The 20,379-nt window shown below is 36.4% G+C and overlaps 1 protein-coding gene across 26 annotated transcripts in view; it reads left to right on the forward strand.

Annotated features, from left to right (window-relative positions):
- The window catches only part of STAU2 (staufen double-stranded RNA binding protein 2), a 223,830-nt gene that overhangs the window by 83,248 nt on the left and 120,203 nt on the right, over positions 1–20,379 (forward strand). For all 26 annotated transcript variants that reach the window (XM_074319223.2, XM_074319221.2, XM_074319237.2 and 23 more), the window contains 2 exons: positions 5,016–5,147; positions 8,259–8,319. In XM_074319223.2, the coding sequence (XP_074175324.1) occupies positions 5,016–5,147; positions 8,259–8,319 (193 nt within the window). The remainder of the gene's footprint in view (positions 1–5,015; positions 5,148–8,258; positions 8,320–20,379) is intronic.

The raw sequence follows: 20,379 nt of genomic DNA on the forward strand, positions 1-20,379 counted from the left end.
ATAAACTACTTAAGCAATGTTATTATTTGTTATAATTGAATGTGGAAGTAAAATATCTAGAGATAATATGCTAATATTTATTTAGCACCAAAAAAAAAAAAAGTTTGTGTGTTATAAAATGGATGCTGTCACTTGTATTGATTACTAGGTGAATGAAAACCTATTATTTGGGTATTTAGTTTCAGAGTAAATTTCTTAAAGCTTTTAATTTTTTTGGACTAGGATATTTTAATTCTTCAAAGAGAAAATAATAACTTGCGTATCAGTACATTGTATCATTGTATGTCATATGATGTCAGTTTTTCTACCTGTGATTGAGATTTTTTCAAAAACATACATAAGGCAAATTTCATCAATTTTATTTGTGACTCAGTGAAAGGTAATGAATCAAGTTTTTGGTAAATGCTGTTTTAGAACTTTTTTGTTAGTTTTTTTTTTTTTTTTGAGGACTTGATTTATTTAAATGATTTATTGAAAGTCAAAAATCTGGCTTCTTAAATTTACTGCATAGCAAAATTGAGCTTCTTTGCAAATTAACATTTTAATGTAAAAATCTTATTTGTAATAGTTATAAAATTTGTGTGCTTTCTAGGAAGATGACTTAAGAAGTTTCATACATATTTGACTCTTACAATGAAGTGATTTTCTTTTTCTTGAGTGACCGTTGTGTTTGTTAGTGGAGAGTGAAATCCTTCAGCACAATGGTCTTTTTTTAATACTAACCAATAACCTAGGATAGCTGCTCACAAACTGTTGACTCATGCAACTATAAAAACTTGTGTGAGGCAAGGGTGGGTGACTGGGAAAAATGAATCTGGAAGCATCTGTTCTAGAAGTAAATCTTGAAGCTCTCAGAATAGGTCAGGGGGAAAGTCTGCAGACAAATATCCGATGTGAATATACTGAGATGGGAACAGCATTATCCCAGAGCAGGAGCCTGGAGCCCTAGGGCTCCGGCGGAGTAGATAAGTGAGGTTTGGAGATGAAGCCGCCGCAGAATTGAATGCGAGGGAGTGAGGGTATGTAGCGTGGAAAGACAGAAGAAACATTTTTGCTGCCCAGTGGTCTTTTGCTTCCATTTACTTTGGCCAGTCTTTTGATTCTCAGAGCAGAAGAAGAAGCTTCTACTGATGTAGCGGGCCTAATCTTTTAGCAGGCCAGCATTCCGGGACAACACTGGGGCTGGGGAAGCTGGCGAACAAACCAAGCACTGGAAAAAGTAGTAGATAGCAGAGACTGGTTTCAGCCAGGGACTCGAGCACATGATACCTGGGGCCTGTGGCATCCAGGTCAAGTGCAGGCCAACACAGACATGAGAGGTGGCACGTGTACACACCACTCCAAGGGGCTGCCGCGAACAGTACTGGCTCAGTGCTTTTGAGTGAGGGCCATAGATTACTGCTGATTTGTCATAATGTGCTGATTTCTGCTTTCAGAAGAAAAAGCAATGCATGTTTCAAAAACATTGCACAGATCTAAACTGTAAGATTTGCAATAGTTACAGGAATTCCGTAATGAATGCATTTTCAATGTTTCATGTACTACAAGAACTATGTCATCTAGTTAATCTTGACTAAAATTCTGTTAAGAGTGCACTTTTCTTTGTCGTATAACTTGCACGTTGGGTTTATATTTAAGTTCTTTCCTCCCGCTGTGTTGTATATTCTTATTTCCTTAAAAGTAGTTGGTTCATTGAAGCTTGAACATAGTGATGAAAATAATAACACAAGTAAAACTATAAATAATGTTGTAAGAATAAATGGCAAACAGCACACAACTAGATACGAGATGGGAATCTCTCTGTTCTTTGACAAGTGAAATAGCCAATATTATGATTTCACACAAGAGCCAAAAAGAAAAACGGTAGAAGGGTCATGCTGTAGATATGGAATCTGGATTTAGTTGTACCACACAATCGTTTATTGTTACTACCCAGTATATGGTCACTGTGAAATTTTATTAAAGTGGCATGAAACTTTTGAAGCTAATTTTTTTTATTTTTTAAACAAAGCACAGTGATATCCGGTAAAATAATCTAAAGTTTCAGAGATAGATTGCCTGTTCAACTCTTGCTAATTTTTCAACTCACCTTAAAAATTGATTTGTAGGAATCTACTATATATTCTCGAATGTGAGCCTTTTGTAGTGATTTGGCATTTTAAACATGTTCTCTTGTGTTATGACTCCTATTTTTTTCTCTTTTTTTAATGATGCTTTTTGAGGAACAAAAGTCATAAGTTTAATGCAGTCAAATTTTTTCTGTTTTTTTCTCTTATGTTAACTTTATAATAAATCTAGACATCCAGAAGCATAAGTGCCCCCACCTTGTTCTTCCTCAGAAGGATTTTGGCTGCTCTTAACACTTTGCATTTCCATGTAAATTTTGGAATCAGCTTGTGAAGTATTATGAAAAGATGTATGGGATTTTGGTGGGAATGCCACGATCATGTATTGACCTATTGAATTTATAGGTCAATTTGCAGACAATTGACATCATTATAATATTGACTCTTCAATACATGATCGTGGCATCTTTCAATATTTTTCACTTTCTGCGTGATTATTGATAGAATATACAAATGCAGTTGGCTTTTGTATACTACGATTTATATAGAAAACTTAACACTCATAAATTCTTACAATTTATTTGCAAGATTTTGGATTTCTTATGTAAATATCATCAACAAATAATAAGCTTGTATTTACACTTCTAATTCTTGTGCCTTTTCTTTTTCTTGCCTTATTGCTCTGTCTAGGATTTGTAGTAAAATGTTAAATACTAGTAAAAACAGAGAATATCCTTGTCTTGTTTTTAATTTCAAAATTTCAACATTACATATAATGTTTGCTGAGGTTTGTTTTAGGTTTTTGTAAAATGTCTTTTATCATATTAAGGAAGTTCCCTTCTTTCCCTGAGTTTTTCTTTTGCTAAGAGATTTTGTTATGAATGGATGTTGCCTTATATCAAATGCTTTGCTCTATTTATTACGATGACCATAAGGTTCGTCTCCTTAGCCTATTAAAATAGCGATTCTGTTGATTGCTTTTATTTGAATTTCGAATGTTAGATCAACTCTGCATTTCTGGAGTAAACTTAACTTCGTCATGATTCTATTTTTTATATATTACTTTGTTCAATTTACTATTAATATGGTTTAAACTTCAGCATTTATGTTTAGGAGTGAAAGTGGTCTTAAATATCCTTATACTGTTCTGTTCTTGTTGGATTTTGGAATGAGAGTGATTCTTCACTGAATAATTGAGGACTGATTCCTCTTTTTCTAATCTTGGGTGAGTTTTTGTAAGAGTAACATTTTTCCTTAAATATTGAGTAGAACTTGCTGGAGAAGCTCTCAGGAGTTTTCTTTGTGGAAAAAATTTTAAATTATGGTTTTAATTTCTTTAGTAGTAATAGGTCTGTACAGTTACTGGTTTGATCTCTGCCAGTTTTAGCAATTATATTCTCTAGGAGTTTTTCCATTTTATCTAAATTTTCACTAAAATACTCAATATTCCTTATTATTTGTAATGCTATAGAAGCTATCATAATCTCCATTTTCATTCTTATTTGTGTCTTTTTTTCCCCAATCAGTATTACTTTTAGTTTATCATTTTATTCTTTTCAGGGAACTAACTTTTTGCCTTTTTGAACTTCTCTATTGTACTTTGTTTTCTGCTTCCTTAATTTCTGCCTTTGTCTTTATTCTTCTGTTTTCTTTGGAGTTAATTTGCTCTTAATAACTTCCTGAGGTCATTTCTTTTCTGCCTTTCTCTAAGATTTTATGACTGTGTATTTTCTTTCACACCTTCCTTTAGCTACATCCTTTAAGATTTGACGTATTGTATTTCTATTATTGTATATTGTATTTTCTATTTAAACAACTTTCTAATTTCCACTAGGATTTCTTTCCTCTTTCCCCTTACATTAATTATTTAGATTACTTACTTAGATTATTTTAATTTCCAAAGTTGTGATTATCTTCTTTTCTACTTCTTCAATCACTCATTGAGACCAACGTATAAAAACAAATCCTACTGTAAGTTGTGTATTTTCTCTTTCTCTTGTAATTTTATCTTTTTTTTGCTTTCAAATTTACTGCTTGTATCTGTATTATCTCTTGGCATCTCTAAAAGAGCATAGCCAACTCAGAAAATGTGTGTATGGATGTAAGGTGACTGATGCATATATACTTAAAGGCGTGCATATACATACATACATGTGTGCATTACTTACTAAAGATAACTATGGAATAATTCTGATGATAAAAAGCTACTGTCTACTGAGCAATTATGATTAATGATATACTGTAGTTTACATACATTTTCTTATTTGATTTTCAAAGCAACACTATCAGGTCGTTGTGTTACCCTTCGTTTACTGATGAAAACACTTAAGGCTAGAGATGTTAAGTAATTGGAATCAGTTCATATACTAGGAAGAAGTAGAGTTGAATTTTATACCCAAATCCGACTTGGAATTCCTCGTTCCTAACTGCAACCTTGTGCTAACCCTTACCTATTAATTCTTTAGGAACTATTTAATATAAACCTTTGTAGACTTGGGATGCAATGCAAACATTATTTTAAATAGGGCAAACATGAATTTCAGCCTTTTCAGTTTACTCATTTAAATAAAGAATACTAAATGTAGTGAGAAACAACATAAACTGTGTTACAGTGTAAGTTTTATTTTTCTGCTTATGTAAATGATAAGTTTACTTAAAACAATCAAATAATATAGTAACATGTAAGGAAGTAAACATCTTCTAAGACTGTCATCCTGAGACAACCCCCAGTGACATTTTGAGGACCACATTTCCATATTTTTGTCCATGTATGTGTTCCTTTGTATATCTGATGTTACATAAATAGGTTCTTATCTTAACCGCTGTTTTTGTCATGGCCTGAAGTTTGTATTTTTGAATGCTACAGAGCAGAATACATTACTTGACGGTGTGAAAGAGTTTCTGTTTCCCAGAATAACTCTCATTAATTTCTTACTTTAATCTTATCAGGTCAAGGTAGGCAGTGAAGTTGCTACCGGAACAGGACCTAATAAAAAGATAGCCAAAAAAAATGCTGCGGAAGCAATGCTGTTACAACTTGGTTATAAAGCATCTACCAGTCTTCAAGACCAGCTTGACAAGGTGAGAATTAAGTTTACACGCACGTGTCCTCTTTTGTCAGAATAGCAGAGTGATGAACAAATTGTGGTCCCGTGTTCCTCGACTCTAAGTAATAGCTTAATTGGTGTTCAAGTGACATCAGGTTTTACCTTTTCTAAGGTAGTACCCTATCCTTGTGTCTTTGAAGATAGATTCTCCAGGTACAAATTAACATCTGTGTTATGGGGTCAAGATGAAATATTAATGATAGTCTTCCCATGAACAAATATTACAAATTTGTGCTGTGGTTGTCCATATTTTATATAATACCAATTTAATAATTTTTAGCTTATTGATTGGTGGGTTTTGCCACGTCGGCACGGTTTTAATTTGTGCTTTTTAAGAACAGAGGTTGCTAGCTTTTATTTCTGAAATACAGCTGAAAACACTGAAAATAAAGAGCCTGAGTTATCCCTTTAGGGCAGGAACTATATTGGACAGGCAGTCTATAAACTAATTTTTCTATTTACTTTAAATTTAAAGGTAAACTCAGAGGGTGTTTATTTTCTGCCAAGACTTGTGTTCATGGTTCCCTATTTCTTCTGTAGCAGTTAATGACATCATTCACACCTGCCTCTGTTGCAAGAGAAGATAACTTGGCAAGAACTGGCTTAATTTCATTTAGTATTAAATTATCATTTTAACCATGTACATGTAGAGGTCATTTTCATGAAATGTTTTATTTATATGAAAATTCATAAGACAGGCTTAATAATGATTTCTGTCAAAAACTATGCTTTTTTCCATGCCATTTCCTGTTCAGAGATATTTTCAGTTTCTGCAGGAACCCATTTCTGAAGTTTAGAGTAGAAACAAAATCATTTATTAAAAAACATTTCGATCTGTTTTTCTTTTTAAGGCAACTATGAATATGTAGGCAATTATTTTGAGTGATTAAAAAAATTATTTGTCTGTGTAGTATCGCTAGAGATTTGAATTCTGTTTTTATAACCTGGGTAGTCAATGCTTTTTCTTCCTTTAAAAGTATTTGTAACATGACACCTAACATGTGTTCAAGTTTCTATAGTTCGCATATTGTGTATATGTTGTTTTAACTTAACACATTTATATTGACTTAAAACTGGTGAGTGATTTATAAAAATATGTCAAAATAAATCTCATAGACATTTATTTGTAAGTTAAGTGAAAACAAAACAGAACCAAAAAGCAGCATTAATGTCATTAATTTAAAAAGCATTTTTTGCATACCCACTGTGTTATTTAGTCAGCGTTCTCCAACGAAACAGAGCCAACATACATGTACACACACATATATGCATGTTTTTATACACACACATACACATAGGTATACATACATACATTCATACATAGCTATACATCACACACAGAGACTTACTTTAAGGAATTGGCCCATGCGCTTATGGAGGCTTGGCTGGTATGAAATCTGATGGGAAGGCTGATAAGCTGTAGACACAGGAAGGAGTTACAGTTCGAGTCCAAAAGCATCTGCTGGAGGTTTCCCTCTTCTTCCAGGGAAGGTCAGCCTTTTCTTCCGGTACACCTTCAGCTAATTAAGCCCACCCACATTACGGAGAGCAATCTGCTTTACTCAGAGTTCAATTATTTAAATGTAAATCCTCCCCAAAACACACTCACAGAAACACCCAGGATAATTTTTGACCAAATGTGTGAGCACTACAGCCCAGACACGTGACATACAAAATCAACCATTACACTCCCTAAATGCCGAGGGCGACTGAAGATGACCACGTGACTGAAATGTGGTCCCTGCACGCGAGGAACTGACCGTGGGCGAGGAGTTTTAATCATACAACAAAAATTGTACTATCCTGGGACCTAGAGGACATGAAGATGAATCTGGAAAGTCAGGAATAGCTGAGACCACAGTTTGTATGCGAAATAAAGAGCTTGAGGAATGACTCATTTAAGATTTGAACATGAAATGACATAATCTGGTTCGCATTCTGCAAAAGACAGCCCTATAAGTAGGGTAGTGAATGGGTTTGAGCCGGAAGAGCCTGCAGGCCGGGAAGCCAGTGCGGAGGCTGGCAGAGCTGTTCAGGTGGAAGAGCCAAGGGTCTGGACTCAGGCAGGTGGTAGACAGGAGAGGGAGCCACACCAGAGACACCTCTGAAGTGTAAGTGCGAAGAGTTCAGTGGCAGACAGGATGCCTGGGGGATCCAGGAAGAAGGAAGGGAAAGCATAGCGGCCAAAAGGGGGAGCAGAGAATGACTTGGGAAGGAGCTGGCAGCCATGTGCTGCAGAGACCCAATAGGAGAAGGTCTCGATACACTGACTTGTCAATCAGATCTTGGTGAATGTGGCAAAAGCAATTTTAAAAACATGCAAAGGCAGTATTTAAAAAGTGTTTCCTTTTAAGAATAAGCAAGATATGTACATGGTTAAAAGGATTCAAATAACACAAAAACGGGGGGAAAAAAAAGGTTAGTCTCCCATATTAAAAAAATGTTACTCTGAGACCCTTAGACGCCTCGTCTCTCTTCCAAAAGGGCATCTCTCACATGAATAAAATTTGTACAGCTTTTAGAATAGTGTCTGAAATACAGTGACTATTCTATGAAGATTTGATAAATAAAAATAAAATGAACATCCTCAAAGAGACATTGTGTGTATACACTAATACATGTATATGTTAGTAGCGATATTTGGTGATCGTTGTCACAGAACTGTACCAGAACATAGCAATGTCTCTATTGTTAATTTGACCCCAGGAGTGATAAAGAAGCTCTTTTCATCACTTTAGCACCTATGATGATAATGTTTACTGTTTGAAAAAGAACCGTCTACTTTTTAACCACCTAGATAGAGCCTGTGTGTATATAATACCTAGACTGAATGTAGGGCTGAAATTGTAAATTTAAATGAACAGATAAAAGCACGAGACAGAAATAGATTCCAGTGTAGGAAGGGCTGGATAATACTGTTCAAGTTAGTTGCTTGTGTGTCCATGGTCCTGGGGTCAGAGATGCATGGAATAAGCAGAATAACAACGTAAGGGACCTCTGACTTGGCCTCATTCATTAGTTAACAGTTTTTCTTTTGGAATAAGTCTGTTTCTCTGGATTTCAACAATTGATTTAATCTTTTCAGACAGGGGAAAACAAAGGATGGAGTGGTCCGAAGGCTGGGTTTCCTGAACCGACAAATAACAGTGAGTTTTTACTTTCATGTTAACTGTGCTTGGCGTTCACCAGTGGTTCAGTGACCAGCTCCCTGGGTATTTACTGGGTCTGTCTGGGCTCTAGCCGCCATGTTTAATGTTGCGGGAGATATAAGGAAGTCGTGGTGTTGCTTTCCTGGAACTGATAGAAGACACGGGCGTTCCTGTCCTTGATGTGGTTAAGCCACTGCAGACGGGTACCATTTAATTCACATAGGGAGGACATTCTTTTTTTTGTGAGTTGTTTTTATTGCAACATTATTATAGTATAAAAGAATCAAAAAAGCAAAAGCAGATGCCTACACGCTCATTACACTCTAAAATAAACTCTTTCATAGTTCTATTTCCTTTCAGGTAAGCACAAAATTTTAATTACAAGTTTTTACATTAAAAATTGCTCAGTTTTATTCATTAAAATAGACTAAGTTCACACGTAGTCTTTAAATAAAGCATTGCAAAATCCACTGTATGATCCTGGTTCAAAATACAGATTATAAGCATTCAAAAGCTTTCTTGTTCTTGTGATAGAATGATCTGAGAGCTGTGCTTTCTATGGTTTTCAAGACGGAGGTTCATTATTTAGTAAACATGGATGTACAGTCATTTTATGCGCTTTCAGGGAAGAGTTAGCTGTACTTCTGTTAGATTTCTGGGAAGACTTCTTCATGTCAACCACATCAAATAATATTCATGACTTCTATCTAGTGCTATTATGAAGATAAATTAGGATTTTAATGAATTGCCAGCTTTTATTCCTTAAAGAGCAATTGCTGAAACTATTTAAAATGCAGAATGTTCCTCCGTCTTACTTGAATGCAAAGAATGATGCTCCAAAGCCTCATTGCATGGTAACTTACATCAATGTTCTAAGTCAACTACAAACAGCGTCTCTGTCGCGATTTTCTTCATGCATTGTACGTTCCCGTGTCCTTAGTCTTCCATGGAAAGTAGCTATGGATGATAGATTTCGTCTGTAATACAGGTGAAAGCTTGTACTGTGTTGTTTTCATTTAACATTGCAAAAAGCATTTTTCATGTTGTGCTGAATCATTAGAATTTTGAAATATTTTTAAAGTCACTAATAGAAATATCAGGACGGTAAGAATAAAATTGCGCACAATTGCGTTCTAATTACAGTATAATCAGATGATTAAAAATCCACTTCAGTTTATTTCTTTTTTCAAAGGTGTACGATCAGGCAGTTATGCATTGGAAGCGTAGACATTTTTCTTTAACTTCCTCCCACCGCTCCTGAAAAGCATCTATTTTCACTGAAGTGACCATTTTACTATAAATCAGTAAAACAAAACAGCCAGCCAGTGAAGACCCTGTTGAAGTGAAGTCCTCTGTGGAGTCAGATCTATCTTATTTCTAATCCTGTTTCTCTTCCTCATAACGCCTGGAAGCCGAATAAGCTTAAATATGTAAATTTTCATAATTTATTCTTTGATACTAGCAGCTCATCTCTTGGTGTATAATAACATGAGTAACAAACTCTTATCAACGCATGCTTATGAGACCTGAATTTTTGGATCATCAAAACTAGCCTCTTGAAAAGAATATTTCAGTGAGGTAATGGTATTCATGAGTTACTTTCTGGGAGTAATTTAAATAATAGGACCCCAGGTCCTTGGTGTGTGTGTGTGTGTGTGTGTGTGTGTGTGTGTGTGTGTGTGTAATGAATGTGATAGTCTTAGCATGTACCCAAAAGAAAAAATGGAATCAGTTCAGGATTCTCAGAGTTTGTGTTGAATACATACTTTGATGTTTGAATATATACTTGTAGGCTTATAATTACTGGGTAAGAAACCGTAAGAAGCATTGCATTGATTTCATTTTTATGTAAAGTACTTACTTAGCATAGTATCTGTTTTCTAGGAAGCACATAATGAGTGTTGATGTCCTTCCATGCCTTCTCCCTCCCCTTATTTAATAAACATTGTATAATTCTGGGTAGGCTTGCCAAAATTTCTGTTCTTATACTTTTTATCTGTCGGATGTTTTTTGCATCTACATGGTGACCAAAGAATATATACTTTATACTTGAATAGTTAACTTTTGGCACTAGACATTTTTTCAAAGAATATAAGCATTATTTACTTGAATATGGAAGTCACTTATTAACTTGACAGTTTTAACATGAAATCACATTATAAATAACCTGCAAACTCCATCATTAAACAGTGATACTTTGGCTCTTGGTTTTATATGTGTTGATTTTTAACTTGCTAAAGGATTTTGGAACTCTTTTGCAAGTAGGGGAGGAGGTATCATACAGAGGCTGGTGAGTTTCAGTGATCAGAAATGCATAAGAATGCACAAAATATTTGCAATATTTGCTTTAGCTAAAATCTTAGAAGTGATAAAGCTGTTTGAAGCCACCTTAAAACTTAGCCAAACTGTAAACGCTTTAGGACTTCTGGTGGCCTACAGTAGTTCACACTGAGAATTTGAAAGGGGAATGGATGATCCCTCACCCCTTCCCAGCTGTGACGGGTGAGAAAGCTGCCCCAAGGGTTGTTCCTGTGAATACTGAGGGGTCCCTGCCACGGAGGATGCGAGCAGCTCTGAAAAGGGCTACTTCTCTCTAGTGGGGCCACAAGTCCCCTGGAGCCGGCTCAGAGCTACTTATTACCTTAGGAAAAAGGGGGTCTCTTCGTAGGACTTGATCACTCAAGTGATGAATCCTTATCTAAAAATTAATTTAAATCCATATAGTAACATTTACTTTAAATTCTCTTCTACTTAATCAGTTCCTTAAGTTTGAAATTTTGCCCTAAGTGGTTTCTGTCCTGGGAAGAATACCTGTGTTTGTGTTTTGCAGGCAAAGGTTAGACAGAGCAGGGATCTCTCAGGATGGCACGTGTGGGGGAAGATAGGAATTTGAGATTGCCAGTGCTGCTGCCTCACTGACATATTGTCTGACCTTGAGCAACTCATTTTCCGTCTTATTATTCAATGTGCCCTGTCAAGAGTTATGCATACCGATTTATAACGTTGAGGATCTTTAATTGTGTAACCTTTGTAAAATGATTAACCTTCCTTAAATAACATCTGAAAAGGTAGCATGTTACTTGATAAAAAACAGAATGTCGTCATAAAGTGGCTCTTCTTCATTGTTTTCTTTGTTACAACTCTACATTACTTCCCAAATTGCAGTTAATAAGATCAAATTTTTAGCCAGCCATTAGTTGGATAAAAAATGAAATTAACTTGGAACGATAGTGTGCAAAAAAAGCTAAAAGAAAGGAATGTAGAATTGAAAGGGGAAAGAAGACAATTTTAACCTGGCATAGCTCGCCTTTAACTGTGCGTAAACACACAAAATAAGTCAGTGTACATGTGCATTTAATTTTTGAAGTGGAAGATATTATTGTTTTTTTCGTGGAAGATATATTTTTTAAAGATTACAGTCGTAAGAAACTGCTAGCAATTACAACTAAAAAATAGTTTAAATGGTTTTGCAAGTGATTGTGATTACATAGTCTGCTTCGTGACTTGATTGCCTGCAGATTTAAAATATGGACTTAATTTTTGCACGATTCTCAGGCTTTCTTCATTGGCCTGAATTGCTGCAGAAGGTAGACTATTCTAAGTGTGTTTTTACCCTTTGAATCACTGTCATCGTCGTGTTGAAGGGCAAGAGCACATAACTCTGTAATGTGAGGTTTGTGTTAAATTTAGCATGGGGCAATTTTATGCTTGGCATACACATAAAAAGCGAGATTTTTACAGATGAATGACTAACAACTTTTTTTTTTTTTTTTTTTTTTTAAAGAGCATGCATTTTAAAGATCTACTGACGGCTCATGGAAAACTTCGTAAAATATTTAGATACAGTTCAGTTGGTATCTTTTTTCTTTCTTTTTTTTTTGTATTCACATTCCATGTTGCTTATTAATACAGAGTTTTACTTAAAGGTGAACTCCAGCTTAATTCAAAATTGGACTAAGCTCAAAGGTATTCATTGGTATGTGCCGTATCCACCCACTAAAAGATTATTTGGAGGCATTTTTCACATAAATATTTTTCCGTTAACCTTTTAAAAAGTTTTATTTAGCCCCTGTGAAATATGCTGACTCTCCTGGGTTCATTAGAGATGACCCAAGACAAATACTTTGGGGATGGGATAGAGTGCTTACTGACCTTTTCAATATTGTAGTTGACTTACCAAAATTTTTGTCACTTTCGTGTCTTATCTCTATATTATTAAACTCACTGCATCCTGAAAACAGGATACTAAAGCTTCCCAGTGACATGACATTAGGTAGATTATATGCTCGTTTCCCAGGTGCTGTGTACTGTGCGTAGAACCTCTGCATTTTTAGTTCTTTTTTTTTTTATGTGAGGCTTGTACATTTAAGACCATAGATTAATAGATTCTATAAGTGTTTGGGAGAGTTCCCTCCACGATTTCCTTTTGGGGCTCCCACAATAGAAACCACTTTGCAATGAGACAATTAAATAAGTTGGAGCCAGTGGCTTTAAATATAAAGCTGAGCGATCCAACTTAGTTATTTATTTAGAGATAAATACTGTGTTGGAAGTGTAAGCGTGTAAGCTGACTTGTAGCGGTCCATTTCAAAGGGACTGGCGGGCTACTTGTGCTCGTGCAGCCCACGCCCTGCAGGACTGAAGGTCTTTGAATAGAGCCTGGTGCCAGCAGGAGAGGGCTGCTTATCTGGGGCGGTTGGGGCAACAAGGTATACACATCGCCACTGCTGTTACTCTGCCCTGCGGAAGCTGCAGGTGGAAAACCATGGTCTTCCTCCCCTCAGCCAAGGGAGAAAGATCCAGAAGTTCCAGTAAGATCCTCGCCCCCTTTCACATTGGTTGCTGTGTTGGACTGCTCAGTGGGGAGAAGCTTTAGCCCTTCTTATTCCTTTGGTCAGGGTCAAAGGGTTCTCTTTCCTTTTCTGTTTTCTTTTTTTAAGATTTTATTGGGGAAGGGGAACAGTGTGTTTTCCCAGGACCCATCAGCTCCAAGTCAAGTCGTCGTCCTTCAATCTAGTTGCAGGGGGCGCAGCCCACCATCCCATGCAGGAGTCGAACTGGCAACCTTGTTGTTGAGAGCTGGCGCTCTAACCACCGGAGCCACCGGCCGCCCCAGGGTTCCCTTTTCTTGCCCATTGTGTCTAGGAAGGGGAGAGAAAGCAGGAAGCTTGCTTCTGTTTTAGTCAGACAGTTGAGTTTGTAGTTAAAGGCTCATTAATTTAAGGAAAAGGAATCTGAAACTAGAAAGCTAAGTCTTTAATCAGATTAACACAGCATATTTTTTCTGAAATATTCTCAGGAAAGATTGAATGAATTTAAATTTTCATGATTTTAAAAACTGGCTTGACTCATATTTTTACCCCCAAAAGATTTCAGATACATGACTTTTTTTTTTTAATTAAATTTATTGGGGTGACAATTGTTAGTAAAATTACATAGATTTCAGGTGTACAATTCTGTATTACATCATCTGTAAATCCCATTGTGTGCTCACCACCTAGAGTCAGTTCTCCTTCCATCACCATATATTTGATCCCCCTTACCTTCATCTCCCACCCCCCACCCCCCATCAGATACATGTTTTATACATTTTTTTAAAAAGGAAATAATATGAGCAATTTAAGGATACATTTATTGATCTCAGTGTGAGAGTGTTTTTTAAGCATAAGAGCGAAGGATGAAATCAAAGAAAAAGAGATGGATTTAGGTCCATAAAAACTAAAAACGAATTCAGGGACCAACATAACAAAATAAAAAGCAAATGGCAAACAGGAAGCATAAATTGCGGCATATATAGCAACTGGTTAAGTGTACACAAAGGACATACACAGGTTAATTTTAAAAAAAAGTAAACGTCCCAATAGAAAAATGACCAAAGGACTTAAGGAGATATTAAAAAAGAACCGACAGTAAGTAATGAAAACTTGTCCAGCAGTCAGAAAAGTGCAGATTAAAAATAAATGCTATGTAATTTCTGATCTGTAAAAATTTGTGAGGATTTAAAACCTATGATTCTGATTGTTGGGGAAACAGGCAGTGATGCACCTCTGGCAGGACTGGCAGTTTGCTCTCCTCCTGCAGCAGCAAGAATATAAAATAAAGCATAGGCCCGTTTTTCTAGAGCTTGACTAAAAGATTTGGGGAAATAGAAGGGAACACTTTTTTCATTAATAGACATATACTGGTTTATAATCAGGAAAAAAAAGTGTGTTTAAAAAACAGATACACAAACTTTGGCTGGAATGGCACAATCTGTTTGCTTTTAAACAAAAATTATGTATTAAACACTCACTTCGGGGGCAGTTATCTATAACCTAGAGTATACCTGGGAACCTTTTATGACGTTTTCTCTTTAAACAAGAAGAGAAATGTGAAGTTTTCTAAAGGCTGAATGAAATTTCAATTTCTGAAGTTCGTTCTGTAAGTCAGAAATGTGTGCTCTTCTCAGAACTCTGTGGGGATCAGAAAGCGTTTAAAACTAGTATTTTCTCAACTGGAATAGAGCATAGCAGTGACATGGGTGACAGTCCCCCAGAGACTGAAAGTTGAAGTGTTAAGAAGTACTTCATTGATTTTTCTTTTTCAAAGAAACTGCAATAAGCGTGAGGAGAAAATAAGGGTAATTCTCATAATTATTCATCAGCTTGTCCGAAAAGACGGAGATCTGTAATTCCAGTATCGAGTATTAGAGTTTGCCAAGAAATGTTAAACTTGTTACCATTTTTAAGAAAAATATATAGGTAATACCTGATACATAATGTATTTAACACATATAAGCTGTGAAGCACGATAAAATAAGCACTCCTGAAGCCACCACTCAATTTAAATACTATATAGTTACCAATACTGACTCACCCGTGACCTCCTCCTTCCTATCCCTTGGCCGCCATGCCTCCCCCCAACAGCGGTAACCGCTCTCCCTGGCTTTCACACATGGTCACCCACCCTTTGTTTCTCATACTTTTATCAAACACGTATGAGTCCTTAGCAGTATTTGTTTCGTTTCATTTTGGTTTTCTATTGTTTTAAACATCAGAAAAATGGCATTATACTGTGTGTTTTCTGGAACTCCCCCCACCCACTTAACATTGTGATTTAAGATTATTTTGCTACCTACTCGTATAGTAGTTCATCCATTATGTGACTATTGTATAATCGATTTATGTATTCTCCTATTGATAACACCTTTGGGATATTTGCAGGATGTTGTTACTACAAAAATAGTACTTTGAACATTTTGAACATGTCTCTTGGTGTACATGCCCAAGAGTTGCTGGGCATGGAATTTATGAATTATGGGGTATGTGTAAGTTTAGATTTACAAGAGATGCTACTAGTTGGTTTGTAGTGGGAGAGCTGGAGAGCCCTTCGGAGTATCTAGTGCTCTGTACTGCTAGAAGCAGAAAATGTTTAAGTCACTGTTGTTCAATTGATCTCATTTTCGATGGTAAATTTAGTTGAAGTTTAGTTCAAATTCCATTATATCATTAATCTTTTTCTTTTCTATCTTTACTTAGTTTTTTTGATGGATAAAAATAAAAAATGCAAAAAAAGTGAAAAATTTCCCCCTACTTTTGTCCCCGTTAGGACACGTTCCATCCTGTCCCCCAAGCAAGTAACTTAAAGCTGGTTAGTTTCTTTTGTAGTATTTGTGTGTGTGTGTGTGTGTGTGTGTGTGTGTGTGTGTGTGTACTAGCAAACGCAGATTATGTTTATTATTTTATCCCCTAGCATTCCAGACACACTGTTCTACAGTTTTCTTTCTCTCTTAACTATATGTCCTGAAGATCCTTCTACGTTAATAAGTATAGAAGTTTATTATTGTTTAACCACTTTCCAACTGGTGGGCATTTCGATTGTTTACAGTATTTTTCTATTATAACTAGTCCTACTGTGTAAAGCCTCACACATACATCCTTTTACATGTGTGCTAGTATATTTGTCGGATAGATTCCTCCCAATGGAATTACTGAGTCAAAGAATGTTGCACTTATAATTTTGGTAGACGTTGCCAGATTCTGCTCAGTGGAGACTTACCAGTCGCCTTTGTACAAGCAGCGTAGGTGAGACTGCCTGTTGCCCCCAAGCTTGTACCACAGCGTGTGCTGGCTTCCGGATCTGTGCCAGTCTGATGGCTGCAGTACGGTAGTCAGTGTATTCAACCTATATGGTGTTCAGTCCGCTGTGAATGAGGTTGAGTAGTTTTTGTACACTTATGAGCCATTTCTATACATTTTGTGTCAATGATATAGTATATCAGTTGCTCATTTTCAAATTAGGTAGTTGGTCTTTTATTCTTATTTGACAAGACTGTGTATGTGTGTGTGCTTTATAATACTGCCTGATATTTGTCTTGTTCTCTTTGTTTATGATGGAACTTTCTTCTAAAGTTTGGTGTTCTTTTTAATGTATTTGAATGATCTTTTCTTTTATAGTCTTTTGTTAGCATTTGTAATCTTAATAATGCCTTCCCCACTCTGAGATTATAAAAAAATTCTTTTAAGTTATCTTCCAGAACTTTTATAGTTTTATTTTTCTGTCTTCAAATCTGTGATCCATCTGGTACTTACAGTGAAAGTATGGATCCAATTTTAATCCCCACCACATTGAGACTTGACTGTTATCAGATACCAAGATCTGTATGTATTCGGTTTTATTCTGAACTTTCTGTTCTGTTCCTCTGACTATTCATGCACCAGCTTTAATCATTGCGTCTTTATTGAGTTTTATCATAAATACACTTAAAGTTCTGTTTGTTTAAAACAATTGTGAATGAAGAAGTGCTTGGTCTGTGATCTTTCTGGTCATATTACATGGAGTATAAGTAATTGAAAAGATGAAAAATCCCTTTGACAAGGGAAGTAAGAAGAGCAAGGGTGGTCAAAGCATCCACTAAAAGAAGCAACAGGGGACTGGTGGTTGGAGGCAGTGGCAACAGACTCCCTAAAACTTCTGGGTGTAATGGATGTAGCACTTGTTCTTAATTGATTCAGAAAGTGTTTATGGACTGCATTTATAATTTTTGGTATTATTGGTGATTCCAATAAAGTTTTTTTAAGTTGAAACTGCTTCTTGAAAAGCCAGTTAATCTGTGAGATAAAAACATGGTTAACTACCACCTCCCCCCTGAAAAAAGGAGGGAAAACTTTTAAAAAATGGAACAAGTGTTATTTGGGGGAAAAAAAAAATCAGTCGTTTTTTATTTAAAAAATAAATCATATGACACGGTACCTGACATTGTCCATGCTCAATATTTGAACAAAATTTAAAAAACCCCCACAAAAAACAGTATGTTCACTTTCCCCCATTGTTTTGGCGATCTTAGATGTCATCTAGACCCATGGTTCTCAGCTTGGTATTGCTGGACTCGATGGAATAATAGGTGTCATTGTTGGTATTTCAACAATCTAATAGAAATGATGCATTCATTCTTAGTAGATGTCTTTGCTCTGGTTAGAATTATATCTGAATTCATATCTCAAGCTGTTCTGAATCTCGGATTGGCAATCTTTGGTGAAAGGAACAGGAAGTTGACTTATCGCTACTGCGGAAGTGCGGTCTGTCTAAAAGACAGATCCTCGAAACATGAAGTGCGTAGAGGAAAAACAAGACATGAAATCCTAAATGTGAGAAGTTGGAGAATGTCCAGCCTCTCCTTTTATAAACAGGAATAGAGGCTTGGGTGATTGTACGCCTTGCCAGAGGACATTGAGTTAGTTAGGGGTATTGAAGACCGCAACTTGTGTCTTCTGCCTCCAGGGTCTGCATTTGCCACTAGACAACATATTTATTGCTAATAAATATATCACTTTGCTGATAATTAAGACAAAAATGAATAATGCTTTTAAAAAGAAATTCCATTAAAATTAAGTACATAGTTTCTGGAAAGAATGTTTTCTATATCGTGTACCAGAATCATTTTTTAAAAATGTTTCATAACATGGAAACTGTCCAAACTATTGTTTCAGATACCAGTTTTAATATTTGGGTGGATCATGTAAAAACAGTAAAATGGCTGAGAAAGCATGTGAAATGTTTGTTTTAACAATGGAAAAACCATCTGTATTACATGATTTTTCTTAAGATGTAAAAAAAAACTTTAGTAATAGTTCATTTTTAAAAACACTCAACAGGCTTTTTGGGTGATGTTATTCAACTCTATTGTTTTATTCCAAGCTTTCTGGTTTGTGTTAAGATAATTCACAGAAGGTTAGAGCTGAAAGAGATTTTCAAGTTCCTCTTGTCTAATTCGTTTTACAGATGAGGAAAGCAGGCTTAAGAGGCTCCATGCTGCTGCATCTCGAACTCAGATAGCCAGGCGTCAGTCTAGAACTCGGACTATTGTTCTTTTCTTTGTGACATTTTGTGCTCATACAAAACGTCAGGCTTTAAAAAAAAAAAAAAATGCTATGTTTAAGAAAAGATTTCCTTTTTTTAGAGAAGTTTTAGATTTATAACACAATTGAGAGGGAGCTACAGAGATTTCCCATCTCTCCCCTGCCCCTTCCCGTCCCCATAGATGCACAGCCTTTCCCATTGTCAGCGTCACTCACCCAGATGGTATATTTTTTAAAAAGGATGACCCTACACTGACACATCCTAGTCACTCAAAGTCCATAGTTTACCTCAGGGTTCCCTCTTGGTGTTGGACATTTAATAGGTTCAGACAAATGTATAATGACATACCCATCATGACTATATTGTGTAGAATATTTTCACTGCCCTAAAAATCCTCTGGGCTCTGTCTATTCATCTCTCCCTCCCTCCCCTCACCCTTGACAACCGTGGTCTTTTTATTGTCTGTAGTTTTGCCTTCCCCAGACTGTTATGTAGTTGGAATTGTAGATGTGTGGCCTTTTATGATTGGCTTCTTTCACATAGTCATATGCATTTAAAGTTCCTCCACGTCTTTTCATGGCTTGAGAGCTCATTTTTTTTTTTTTAGCACTGAATAATTTTTCATTGTCTGACTGTGTCAAGAGTAGACATCCTGGCTCCCGGTGTGGTCTCCACTGACACCCCGGGGTGGGGTAAAATCGCAGCGCCCCACCCGTTCTTCTCCAACACTGCCACAGCGGGGATGCTGGGAGCCTCTTTACAGGTTCCTGAGGGCCCAGGGCCCCCTCTTGGCCTTCAGCGGCATGGGTAAGAGTGGGACAACAGTTCTTTCTGTGTGTTTGGCTAAACCAAAGTGGTTTCTGTCTAAGTTTTCTGTCTCACTAGACCGCCCCTTTCCTGGTCCTAAAAATTAAATTTGTTATTAATGCGAGACGTTTTTTAAAGTCGTTTAAGTACTTCATATTTATATGGTCCCAATCAGTTCATCTTTATTCGTAATATTGTGGAATCCTTCGTAACCTTCTGAATAATATGTAGACTACTTTGTAATAAGTTGTTATGTCAGAATTTATATCACATGAGGAGAATTAAAGGAAAGTGTTATGTGGGTTCTTTCATCCTAAAGTATGCTTTTCTGTTGTGTAAACCTAATACTTGAAGTTCCTTTCTCACAACAAGTAAAATTATGAAACCGGCCAAGCACATTGTTTTTACATCCCTTTCACAGGGTAGTTTCACAATAAGAATCTTTTAATAAAAACTGTAACTTCTCCCATCTCCATCTTGTCTGTCACCATGCTCCTCGAGGGAGACTGGCTCCTTGAGCCTAGAACATACGTCTGAGATGAAAAGAGTAAACACCTCATATTAAGCTCCGTAACTTGACAGTTCCTCTTCTCTGCTACAGTGGTAGAATATTTCAAGAATCCATACGCACAGAACTCACATGTATAGATGCAAAGAAGAATGTGTGCTTGTTTGTCTCGCCGATTAAACGGTCGATGCGTGTGCTGACTCCAAAGCCAGGTGCCTGGTTCCAGCCCCAAGCTTGCCGCTAATTTGCCGCTAATTGGCTGCAAGTGCCTCACGGCTTTCAGCTGTAAACTGGGGGTTACTCATAATCTCGACTAACTAGGATTTTGTGCGGATTACTGAGCTACCGCATGTGAAGCCTGCTATCTAGTTAGGACTATATGAGTTTGAGCTGTAATTATCACT

This window comes from Rhinolophus sinicus, chromosome 7 (genome assembly GCF_057876585.1).
Source record: "Rhinolophus sinicus isolate RSI-liver-muscle chromosome 7, RSI-T2T, whole genome shotgun sequence".
In the NCBI taxonomy this organism is placed as follows: Eukaryota; Metazoa; Chordata; class Mammalia; order Chiroptera; family Rhinolophidae; genus Rhinolophus; species Rhinolophus sinicus.